We start from the raw sequence: 13321 nt of genomic DNA on the forward strand, positions 1-13321 counted from the left end.
TCCCTCAGACTCCCCCCCCCTCAGACACTCTCTCCCTCTCAGACTCTCCCTCTCAGACTCTCCCTCTCAGACTCTCCCTCTCAGACTCTCCCTCTCAGACTCTCCCTCTCAGACTCTCCCTCTCAGACTCTCCCTCTCAGACTCTCCCTCTCAGACTCTCCCTCTCAGACTCTCCCTCTCAGACTTCCCCCCCCTTAGACACTCTCTCCCCCCTCAGACTCTCTCAGCCTCTCTCCCCTTCAGACTCTCTCAGACTCTCTCCACCTCAGACTCTCTCCCACTCAGCCTCTCTCCCACTCAGCCTCTCTCCCCCTCAGACTCTCTCAGACTCTCTCCACCTCAGACTCTCTCCCCCTCAGACTCTCTCCCCCTCAGACTCTCTCCCTCTCAGACTCTCTCCCCCTCAGACTCTCTCCCCCTCAGACTCTCTCCCCCTCAGACTCTCTCCCCCTCAGACTCTCTCCCCCTCAGACTCTCTCCCCCTCAGACTCTCTCCCCCTCAGACTCTCTCCCCCTCAGACTCTCTCCCCCTCAGACTCTCTCCCCCTCAGACTCTCTCAGACTTTCTCCCCTTCAGACTCTCTCCCCCTCAGACTCTCTCAGACTTTCTCCCCCTCAGACTCTCTCAGACTCTCTCAGACTTTCTCCCCCTCAGACTCTCTCCCCCTCAGACTCTCTCAGACTCTCTCAGACTTTCTCCCCCTCAGACTCTCTCCCCCTCAGACTCTCTCAGACTCCCCCCCTTCAGAATCCCTCTCTCACTCTCAGACTCTCTCTCTCACTCTCAGACACACACACAATCTCTCTCTCTCACACACACACACACACACACACACAACTCACCTTGTCTGGTGCCACTCTAATGCAGATAGTCCCAAGGTGTAGCCCCATCTCTTTCTTACCCCCTCTCTTCTTCATTCACTCTCCCCCCTCACCCCTCTCTTCCTCACTTCCTCTATTACACCCCCTGTCTCCTCACTCTCCCCCCTCCATCAATTATCCCCCTCTGACTCAAACCCACTCCCTGAATCCGCCCTCCTCACATTCATTCCCTCCCCCCCTGATCACACACACACACACACACACACACACACACACACACACACACACACACACACACACACACACACACACACACACACACACAAACTCAGACACTCGCAACAAGGGGGAATCGGAGCAGGGGGGGGGGAATGGTACGGGGGGGCCGGAGCAGGGGGGGAATCAGAACGGGGGGGGGGACCGGAGAAGGGGGGGAATCGGAACGGGGGGGGGGGAATCGGAATACGGGACCGGAGCAGGGGGGGGGGAATCAGAACAGGGGGGACCAGAGCAGGGGGAAGATTTTGGAACGGGGGGGGGGGGAATCGGAGCAGGAGGGGGGGAATCAGAGCAGGAGAACAAGGGGGAAGCGAGAGTGGCATGGAGCAGTAGTCACCTGACTTGCTCCATGCTGGAAAAGGCGGGCCTCGCTATGCAAGCTCAGATAGAGCTTGCGAGGGCCAAAAAAAAAAATCCTGGCAGCATGCCAACACGCGCCAGCCAATCAGGAGACGAGGTTTATTTTTATTTTTTGCAGAGACGCGCGCGCTTACTTGCACAGCGTGACCGCGCTAAATCCTGTCATGCCAGTGCCCTCTGTCCCCCGCTGTTGGCAGCCCTGGATCCAGGGGGGGGGCAAGCGCCCCCCCCTTGCCCCCTCCTGCGGACGCCCATGATCCCAGGAGTTAATAGGTCCACAATATGGCTATGCTATTAACTAATGCACTCTCTCGTGATGCTGGTGGCGGAATTAATCCCCCAGGATCAGGGAAGGCAACAAAAGGCCACTGCAAGTTACATTTAACCGAATAGAAACGGTAGTGTAGGTGTTCAGGAGTCCGAATCCCACCCCGCCCCCTTCCTTTCCCATTTTTTACTTTATTTTAGTTTTAAGTTGTACATAAATGCATTTGAAATATGTATTCTATATTGGACAATATGAAAAAAATAATGGATGGACGCACTTCCTGTAATACTGTTGAAACCAATAAAGTTATTAAAAAAAAAAAAAAAATTATTCAGAAGCCCTGCAAAACTCTTATCCAAGGAAGATGGGAACGAGAAAATTATCGGCGTATACGCACCGCAACTATTGTCCTATAGGCTGCCTACAGAGGGATGAAAACTCGTCAGTTAAATCATCTTGTTCTCCCTCACCTGCTCTCCTAATAAAGAAACAGGTATTTATGGCAGCTAGCCGTGCGGCGTCATTTTCTCTCCTAGAGCCTGGAGGCTGGGGGCACGCTGCTCCCCTGTATGCAGTTCGGGGAGGACGCCCCCATCATGACTTTCACTGTCCTGAAGAATTGCCTGGACTCTTGGGACTCTGTCCCCATCTATCAGTTAAGCTATGTCTAAAGACTGTGGCTATTATTGTGTACAGTGGCGGCACGCTTTATTCTAAAACGGCCGCCAACGCGGTGTGGGGAAATTTTCGTGCAGCCGGCAGCTCGTTTGGGGTTTAACCTGGCGCGTGCCGCGCGTCACTGTGGCGCCAGTCACACGTTCCTGGGTTCTCCGGAATCCCCGAAGGCCTGCAGAGGAAGCAGGGGGAAGCTGCGCAAAGCTGCGCAAAGCAGGAGCTGCCAGGTGGGAGCAGGCAGGGATTCGGGGAAGGGGAGGGGAAGTATTTTAATTTTACACGCGGGAAGCGGAAGTTGCGGCTCGCTCGCGGCTTCGTTTTGGCGCCAGCCGGACGCCAGCCGAAAAAAGCCCCGGCCATTACGGGTAAATGTGAGAATAAACTCTGCCGGTACAGTATCTAATGACCCTAAATGAGAGGGTATTGTTTAAGCTGGGGAACCAGGTTAGTTAGGGAAGGGTACATGCGAGTGGGGGATCGTGCTCAAGTACCTGATCCTATATCAAAATGTATCCATTCATTGAAAGGGAAAGAGCATGCTGGGTAAACAATGATATAATAGTAATAATCAATGTACTAAACCTATAGAGGGGCTCTAGAACACCCTGAAGGTGGGGGTAGCATACAGAGACACCTCTCCCCTTCTCATTGGGCTGGCCCCAGATATGAGTACTCACAAGTCCCCAGCAGCTCTACCCAAGGCTTGCAGCTGTGTCCAGGTCAAGAGAATCCAATGCAATGTGTGTGCTGCACTGACACACATTGCATTTGTTAGGGAAGGGTCCCTTGAATTTGTTTCCCAAATGCGTTTTATCGCATCTATTGATGGCCAGATACCCATAAATCTGCATTTCCAACCTTTATACGTGTTTGAGAGCCATATTGCACTTCTAAGGCCGAGTCCCTGCTGGCTACTGCAGTGCCCGCTGTGGCGGACGCTGTAGGGACGAGAGCCCTCCCCCTCAATGGCGCCGGCCCCGATGCGAGGGGGGGCCGCAGCGCTGTGGCGAGAGTTTCTCCTGCTCTCAAAAGAATTGAGAGCAGGACTCACAACGAAGCACTAGGCCACGTCCCCCGGCGGTTCAGCCAATGAGGGCGAACCTGCTGGGTGACGTCATGGCCGCGCCCCCGTCACTCCTCCGCCACGCCCCCCGGTGTTTCTTCCTGCAGCTCACTGCAGACCGGGGAATCGGCTGCACACGCCACCAGACTCGCGGGCGCGCGTGCAGAGGAGGTACTGGGACCTTAGCCTTACTCTGCTGCATGTGGCTTGTCCCAGAACACCCAGCAGGCCTGGGGACTTCCTATGATAGGCAATTAACCATGAATATTCACTAAATGTGACCATGTGCCTTGTAACAAGATAACATCCCTTTGTGCAGACAAAGGGGAAAAGGTACTCACCAGAGACAGGAAATGGAACAGTTTCACTCTTTATTGGGGTCAGATGTTCCTCTGGGTACGGTTCTTCTTTCTCTGACTTAATCTCTAACCTCTCCGGTACAACCACTGTGAAACCTGGCAATAAGAAAAGGGAAACCCATCATGTAAAGCTGGGAGTGGGGGCACTTCTTGTGATTTCACCTCCTCTGATATTGGTATAATATAATACCTCTTGTAAAGAAATGTATTACTAGCCATTCTGGCAGAACATGACAAAGGTGAAGATATATTGTCTTCTTACCTGATAATGGTTCTATAAGAAAACAAGATTAGTTTGGGTGTTTGACTCGCATAACTGCCAAATAACCAGATATTCCTCCCCTTGCAGATTTCAAAGACACCAAAATATCTCCTCTACTCACTTAACAAGCGTGGATCCATGCTGATAGTGGGCAGTACTGCTCTGGAGGTGCTGGCAGTGGGCAGTGCTGCTCTGGGAGGTGCTGGCAGTGGGCAGTGTTGCTCTGGAGGTGCTGGCAGTGGGCAGTGCTGCACTGGAGGTGACAAGATAACACCCCTTTGTGCAGACAAAGGGGAAAAGGTACTCACCAGAGACAGGAAATGGAACAGTTTCACTCTTTATTAGGGTCAGATGTTCCTCAGTGTTCGGCTCTTCCTTCTCCGACTTAATCTCTAAACTCTCCAGCACAACCACTGGCAAACCTGGCAACAAGAAAAGGAAAATCCATCATGTAAAGCTGGGAGTGGGGGCTCTTCTTGTGATATCACTATACAGAAATACTCTATACTGATTCCTATGGGCAGTGTTCGACAAACCTATACATTTGCTCGCCCCGGGCGAGTGAATTTAACATCGTGGCGAGCTCCTATTGGCCCAAGCAGCACACGTGTGGTACTAGGTGGCGAGTAGATTTTTTTGTTTGGCGAGTAGATTTTTTTGGTGATTTGTCGACCACTGCCTATGGGGGTGGGGTGAAGTGATTGATTTTACTTTGTTATTAACCCTTTCAGTGCCGAAGAAGTTTTAACCCCAAGTGCTGAAAACATTTTGGAGCTACCAATTTCAAATCTCAGTAATAAGAATATTCCCAATATAACCTTAGACAAATGATTACTTTCATTAGAACTGGTATCTTATAATTGTATGCAAGCTTTAATATTTCCCAAAATATTGCAGACATTTCAGTCCATTTTTAAACATACTGAATACAGACAAGTGAGGATGTAAGGGTACTTACCACAAACCGGAAATGCATCTATTTCTTCCTTTATTGGTGTCAGATGTTCCTCAGTGTTCACCTCTTCTTTCTCTGACTTAATCTCTAACCTCTCCAGGACAACCACTGGGAAACCTGGCAATAAGAAAAGGGAAATCCATCATGTAAAGCTGGGAGTGGGGGCGCTTCTTGTGATTTCACCTCCTCTGATATTGGTTTAATATAATAACCTCTTGTAAAGAAATGTATTACTAGCCCTTCTGGCAGAAAATAACAGTTGACGATATATTATCTTCTTACCTGCTGATGGTTCTATAAGAATACAGGATTAGTTTGGGTGTTTGACTCACATAACTGCCAAATAATCAGATATTCCGTCCTTGCATATTTCAAAGACACCAAAATATCTCCTTTACTCACTTAACAAGCGTGGATCCATGCTGGCAGTGGGCAGTGCTGCTCTGGAGGTGCTGGCTGGAGGTTATTTAATCTATATGTGTTGGATTTTAGAATGTGCCTGTATATAAAACAGAATTGGAATATTCAGTTTTTTTGTACAAATATAAAAGCATTTAGTATTTTCTTTCAAACCTTCTATAATCCCTACGCTCACACAGATTTTTAACTCTTCCTTCTACTCTGGTACCTTTCCATCCTCTTTCAAGCATGCAACAGTTAAACCATTACTCAAAAACAGCAAGCTTGACCCTACATGTCTTTCTAACTATCGACCCGTCTCCCTCCTGACTTTTGCCTCTAAACTCCTTGAGCGTCTTGTATTCTCTCGTTTGCTCAATTTTCTCAACACCTATTCTCACATAGAACCTCTACAATCTGGGTTCCGCACTGCTCACTCCACTGAAACAGCCTTCACTAAAATAACTGATGACTTCCATGCTGACAAAGACAGAGGTCATTACACTCTGCTCATATTACTCGACCTCTGCAGCATTTGACACCGTGGACCACCCTCTTCTCCTTCACATTCTCCATACTCTTGGTATTCAGAACAAAGCTCCCTACCCTGGATCTCCTCTTACCTCTCCCATCGTACTTTCAGTGTCTCTTTTGCCAACACCTCCTCATCCTCTATTGATCTCTCTGTGGGGGTATCCCTGGGTTCTGTCTTGGGACCTCTGCTCCTTTCTCTTTACACACTCTCTCTAGGTGGCCTATTAACATCTCTTGGGTTTAAATATCACCTCTACGCTGATGACACACAAATTTACTTTTCAACCCCCGACCTTACACCTGCTGTACAAACCAAAGTTTCTGAATGTCTCTCTGCGATATCATCCTGGATGGCCCTCCGCCTCCTTAAACTTAATATGGCAAAAACAGAACTCCTCATACTTCCTCTCAAAACTGGCCCTACTACCCCCTTCTGTTGGAAGTACGATCATTCACCCAGTAGCCCAAGCACACTGCTTAGGGGTTACACTCGACTCCTCTCTCACATTGTCCTCTCACATTCAAAACGTTTCTAAAACCTGTTGCTTTTTCCTCCGCAATATCACAAAGATATGCCCGTTCCTCTGTTGCTCGACTGCTAAAACGCTGACTCGGGCCCTCATTCTCTCCCGTCTTGATTACTGTAACCTCCTACTGTCCGGCCTTCCTGCCTTTCACCTGTCTCCCTTACAATCCATCCTAGATGCTGCTGCCAGAAATCAGTCTACTCTTTCCTAAATTTGTCTCTGAGTCTCCCCTCCTGAAATCCCTCTCCTGGCTTCCGATCAAAACCCGCATCTCACACTCAATTCTCCTGCTCACTTTTAAAGCTTTACACTCTTCTGCCCTTCCTTACATCTCAGCCCTAATTTCTCGCTATGCACCATCCTGAGGATATCTTCTTTCTACCCCCTTTGTATCTACAGCCCTCTCCCACTGAGTGCCTCGCACCTCTGGAATGCCCTTCCCCTCAATAACCGACAAGCACCCTCTCTATCCACCTATAAGACCCACCTTAAGACCCACTTGCTTAAAGAAGCATATGAATAGCACTGTGGATAATACTGGACACATGATACATAAAGCTTGGGCCCCTGTAGACGCACTTACCAGAACTCCCTCCTACTGTCTCTGTTCGTTCTCCCTACCTACCAATTAGATTGTAAGCTCCTCGGAGTAGGGACTCCTCTTCCTTAATGTTACTTTTATGTCTGAAGCACTTATTCCCATGACTTGTTATTTATATTATTTGTTATTTATATAATTACCACGTGTATTACTACTGGGAAGCGCTATGTACATTAACAGCGCTATACAAATAAAGACATACAATACAATACAGAGAAAGCACTCAGGCATGTAACACTTTCTCTTACATTTCCCACTTCTGTCCCAAACTTTAGGTTGTTTCATTTCTTGTTAGAAATATAGGACATAAAGGGTAATAGTTAAAAACCAGAACTCATAGTGCCAACTATGTAGAGGAAACCGGTAGGAGTGTAATCCTGACAGAAATACTTGTTACTAGCTCATAAATTTGATATAGCGCCTATGGGTACTTTGTCAACCGAGTAGAAATACCTTGGGTAACTACGTGTCCAAAACAAAAGGTGCACTAATAATATAGTGATATAACAGTGAATAAACTAAAGCGGTGTTAAGGGATTAACCCCTATTTGGCTGTGTTGAACCCGTATTAAACTAGGGTATACGTGACTAAATAAATTGATAGGTAGACACAATGTAGTTTTTCATGTATTAACTAACTCGTTGCCAGCTGAATCCATATACTGTAATTGGATATAGAGATTTATGTCATCTTATTGTGATCATATTCTCTATGTACCTTATTAAGTGCTTAGACTGAAGATGTTTTATTCCCTCCTGTGCTCATCCAGTATATTCATATACTGTTAGGGGGGCAAAACAAATGCTACTTTTAGCGGTTCTCTCATGAACCCTAAGGATATATATGCCAATATTATGCACGCACTGCTAGCACACAGGACACCCCCTATGGCGTTAACCCCCACCCAAAACAAGGAGGGGGGGGGAGGAGGGGGAGAGTCGTCGCGCTATGTCAGATGAAGAGTACTGCATCCCATCAGTATGGTAAATAATGACCGGGTATAACTCCTTCCAACCCGCCGAGGTGAGGAGGGGGAGGGGGGGTGGAAGGGAAGGACAGCCGATGCTTGTTGGCAGGGAGAGTTGTTGAGCTGTGTATGCATGCACGGCTATGGTTAACCTTGCACAAGACCTCCCTGCTAGTGGATGCCATGTGGGCCCACAACAAAGTTTAAACTTGCTGGGTTGTTCCTAAATGCTCTGAATTTATAAACCACAATCTATAAACTACAGGCAAAAGAGATGGATGCCAGATTTCGAGAGCGAGGCTATAGTAGAACACTTCTTAAAAAAGCATAAATATAGAGCTTTAAAATCTGAAAGATCTAAGCTATTGGCAAGTAATACTCCTAAACAATCGGATAGTACTACAGCAATACTGAGAAGGGGGCCGCCATGTTGGATTGTAAAACACGCATGCTGTGACGGTAACTTTGTGACAGGCTGTTAATAATACACACCAAAAATATAACTGGGTTGAACTGAACGAGGCTTAGATATGATAAAATATAATTTATTCCTTGAAAAAGGTGAACACACGAGATTATACAAATAACAGACAAAATATGCACTTACTTAAGATGGAATGATGAAGCAGTCAAAATTCTGGACTGGCAATTCATACAGCAATCTTGAAAATCACAGAAGACACAAAAGACAATAGCCAGAGGCTGAGCCTGGTTCTTATACAATTATTTCCCATTGAATACAACCTAAACCCAGCCCATCTCATAAATCAGTGGTGAGGTTGACAGTTTTCTCCAGAGTAAAACTCCTCCCACCCAAGGACGTTTAAAAACTGCTTTTCCTATCTAAATAACGTCATAACTTCGGTTCAGTAGTACTTACGGGCACGCGAGACATATTAATACATTCCGGCGCGCATGACGCTCCCAATAAGACTAAATATTACCGTGTAATACTAAAATTAAGAGAGATAAAGAATATCTGTCTCTTAGGACCTGCTAGACATCATGTGTCTGTAATTTGCGGCTCGGTCCCCCGGTTACACATATGTAATTTTTAGCACGTTCAGCCGAGGACATCTCATGGTATTCTTATATTTAATAAGGTCACTCATTCTGATATCTCCTTGGGGACCGCACCCCTGGCCCCCATAACCCCTGGTCAATAAATCCTTTCAAGTAGGGACTCCTGTGTAGAGAACATTTGTCACAGGTGCTAGATTTCACACCCAATGCCCCAGACATGGGCCTAGCTGTCACTACCAGCAAGGTGTGTTAACATACACCAAACCCCCTCTGTACTTTTCACACCCAACTTCAATCAAGCCTTTTGAAGCCCAGATATTTCTGAAAAGACACACCACAGTTGTATTTTCCTAAACTGTAGCTCATTAACCCCTTAAGCCCCAGTGTGTGTGTGGTGCAGACACTGGCACAGAAACAATACATTTATACAGGGGAATAAACAGTTGGATACTGAAGCAAGGTAAAAACCACATTACTGGACCCCAGTCCAGTTAACCCCTTGCTTCCCAGGTGAGAGTAGAGGGTGGCCAAATGGGGTGTAACCCCTTTAATCCCGGGCCAAATCCTCTCTCTCTTGACACATGCGCAGACCGTGCGGTTGCGCCCGGCGCGCATGCACAGACCGTAGTTTGCGCACGGAGACCGTAGGTCGCGCATGCGCAGAACGGCGAAAATGCCGGTTTGCCCATGCATAGTCCTGAAAATCGCCGGATCCGCTTTTCGGCGATTTTCACTATACAGCAGTCCCCTGGAACGGAACCCGCCGTATACCTGGGGCCCTCCTGTATTAGATTCATTAGCACTTAGACAAATCAATGATTTCAAGTTAAGAAAATCCTCCTAAAACATTGGAACCTCAGAGAGCACACTGACCTAAGGGAAGCCCTACCGGTTACTCCATCTACTGGATATAGAAGACCTAGAAATTTAAAGGGATAGACTTGTCCACAGTAATTTTGAGATACAGACCCCCAGAACATGGCTAGACATTAAGCCCAAGGGAACATATCCATGCTCGAGATGCAAGGCATGCAAATTTATTTAACTTACCAAAACATTTAATAATTCAACGAAAAGCAAGACATTTCATATTAAAAATGTAATCAACTACCAAACAGAAGGAGTCATATACCTTATTACATGTATATGTGGAAAAATGTATGTTGGAAAAACTAAAAACCAGAATTTTGGAACATCTAGGAACCATTAGAAATTCCAAAGACACACCTGTAGCTAGATATGTGTTGGAACTACACAATGGAAATATGGATTCACTTAAATTTACAGGGATTGAACAAGTTACACAGGGACCTAGAAGAGGTAATTGGGATCAAAAAACTATTATAAAGGGAATGTCGCTGGATTTTCCCACTTCAAACCCTTAGCCCTCAGGGTTTAAATGAGGGGGTTTATCTATTCCTCTTACCTGTGAATCCATATTTGATAAAAGATGCCAGACTCAGATAATACTAATAATTGAACACACACACACACACACACACACACACACACACACACACACACACACACTTTGGTATATACTGTAGTTTAAATTCTGGATCTGTATTGACCTTTTTTTGGGCAGATCAAATTAGGTTTCTCACATTTTTACACTAAACATATCTTATTATTAATTAAGCACTTTATAGTTAATATATATTTAATTATTAGAGATTAACCCTATTATGGATCTGTATTGACCCTTTGGGCATATCTATAATAGTTTAGACATAGTCTTACACTTTTATTTTATTATATATATTTTAAATATATATATGTATATATATATATATATATATATATATATATATATATATAATATTACACTGTTTAGTTATATAGCACCTTCAAGATATACAATTTGTGAACTTGGCACTGTATATTAAATAGTTCCACCATGGTTACTTTTCCACTACCCTCCGAGGGGAGGGTTTTTAGTTCATTTCATAATAGGACTTGCGTTTTGAGCATGAGATACATACTTTCACTAGCCAGCGTTTTGCTATAACTGTGTACATATACAGTAAGCCTCATTGGTTAATAATACCGTTTTCCTTATTTCGCCAAATGACACAGTATAATGATCTACATACGCAGCAGCTTTAGATTGAAACAAACTAGCCGTTCCTATTGGCGGACACCTATCTATGCTGCGTCACAGGGCGAGCATAAATACTTGGTTTAGGGATCAGTTGCTCTGACTCCTCCCCTCCTGAAGCGTGATCATCACGCGAAACATGCGTCGACAAGTAGGACGTCACGCGGATGACGTCATCGGAGTGCGACATCCGACGAGCACACATACGGCTTGTATACTGGTGCTTCTGTCCTTGTTTATATGCTGGGTCCTCCGTCAACATCTGACTTATTCCTAAGATATGCGGACATAGACTGCAATAGATCTTTTTACTTGCATACTTCCTCTGTGCCACTTTACTACACGCCGCTATATATTATATGCATGATATTGAATTTTGAACAGTATATGTACAATACGGGAACGTTGATTAAAATCATTGCGATTGTTTTAATCTATATCCTAGTACAAGAATACTGTGAGCATATTGATATATTTATGAGATCTGAAGTCTATAAAGTCACGTGGTCTTAGATTCATCCTTAAGTAGCAATATAGCATATACACACCACCCTTTGATATAGGTGCGGAGTAGGAACTTTGGGAGTACATCTGGTGGACACACAGATTGCTGCGATTGAATAATAGTTCCACATTTGTTCATATACATAGATACACCCAATGTATATTCCTTCTCGCGCACTCCACTACGGGGATATTTTATATTTTTATACACATTTTTCACTGTACATAAATACACATTGAGTCACTTGGAATTTTGATGAAATGAAAAAAAAGTTTTTTGCTTTAAACAATAATTGATCCCTAGTCTATCTACAGCTGATACAGTGAATTACTGTTGGACCAATGTTGTCCTCAAATATTATACTATAGCACTTTGAGTGAAACATTTAGGAAGATCTTTTGGATTCTAAAGGATCTTTGGTGTCAAAGCATGCACCATACACCTGGTAACAGGGGAATCTCTCATTGGGTGGGGGAAACACCGTTATATATATCTCAAAAATGAATAGACAATATCGTTCTGTGGTATAGTCTATACATTTTTGGAGAGAGTGGGGGAGATTTGCAAAATGAAGCAGGGATAGGTTTCTCCACACTTTGTTAAGTTATGGTGGGTAAAGGAGAAAATTTAACAACTTACCGTAATTTTCTTTTCCTAGAACCATGGCAGTGGGCACCTTTGGGTTAATCCCTTCTCACTCTAGGAAGGACAGCAAATAGACTTTTGCAGGTAGGCCATATAAGGCCCCTCCCTCTACCTGCAACTTAGTCTTATGATTCTTCCATAGCTGAAAAATATAACTGATAGGCATTAGACATTCATAGGGAGGGTAACTATGTGCCCACTGCCATGGTTCCAGGAAAAGAAAATTACAGTAAGTTGTTTTAAATTTTCTCCTTTACTGATCACCCTGGCAGTGGGCACCTTTGGGACATACCCAAGCAGTGACAATTTTAGGGAGGGATACATAAGAAATAAACACCACCAGTTAATGCCTTTATCAGTTTGATCTTTATTAATACACGTTACACTTTATTTCACTACAGATTGTAACACTCTACGACCAAAGCTTGCGTCAGCTGATGAATGTACCTTTGGTCTGTAGTATTTCAAAAACGTATTGAATGAGGACCAGACTGCCGCTTTGCATATCTGTCCTGGTGTAGCTTAAGCTTTAAATGCCCATGATGTAGACATGGCCCTTGTAGAATGAGCTTTAATGTTCAAAGGTTTATCTTGTCCTTTGTTTTCATAAGCTTTTTTAATACAAGACACTATCCACTGAGAAATTGTTGTCTTTGATGCTGCTTGACCTTTCTTTGGTCCCTCTGGTATGATGAATAGTCTGTCTGACTTTCTGATATCTCGCATCCCTTCCATGTACACTTTAAGGCATCTCACCACGTCTAATTTGTGTAGTCTTTCTTCTTTCTTGTTCTTTGGATCTGGACTGAATGACGGAATCACGATTTCCTGATTCATATGGAACTGTGATACAACCTTTGGCAGAAATTGATGCACTGGTCAGAGAACTGCCTTGTCTTGATGTATGACTAGGAATGGTTCCTTCGCTGATAGTGCCTGTAGTTCTCCCACTCTCCTTGCTGAGGTGATTGCGATCAA

At 44.9% G+C, this 13321-nt stretch overlaps 1 protein-coding gene across 2 annotated transcripts in view; it reads right to left on the reverse strand.

The window, feature by feature from the left end:
• Nucleotides 1-13321, reverse strand: part of LOC142488389 (uncharacterized) — a 56073-nt gene that overhangs the window by 18226 nt on the left and 24526 nt on the right. The window contains exons 2-6 of one of the 2 annotated variants that reach the window (XM_075588868.1): nucleotides 8680-8734; nucleotides 5446-5542; nucleotides 5047-5160; nucleotides 4397-4510; nucleotides 3809-3922 (exon numbers count right to left, since the gene is read on the reverse strand). In XM_075588868.1, the coding sequence (XP_075444983.1) occupies nucleotides 3809-3922; nucleotides 4397-4510; nucleotides 5047-5160; nucleotides 5446-5464 (361 nt within the window). In that variant the 5' untranslated portion in view covers nucleotides 5465-5542; nucleotides 8680-8734. The remainder of the gene's footprint in view (nucleotides 1-3808; nucleotides 3923-4396; nucleotides 4511-5046; nucleotides 5161-5445; nucleotides 5543-8679; nucleotides 8735-13321) is intronic. The other variant, XM_075588869.1, reaches the window with a different exon arrangement.

Source organism: Ascaphus truei, chromosome 2 (genome assembly GCF_040206685.1).
Source record: "Ascaphus truei isolate aAscTru1 chromosome 2, aAscTru1.hap1, whole genome shotgun sequence".
Taxonomy (NCBI): Eukaryota; Metazoa; Chordata; class Amphibia; order Anura; family Ascaphidae; genus Ascaphus; species Ascaphus truei.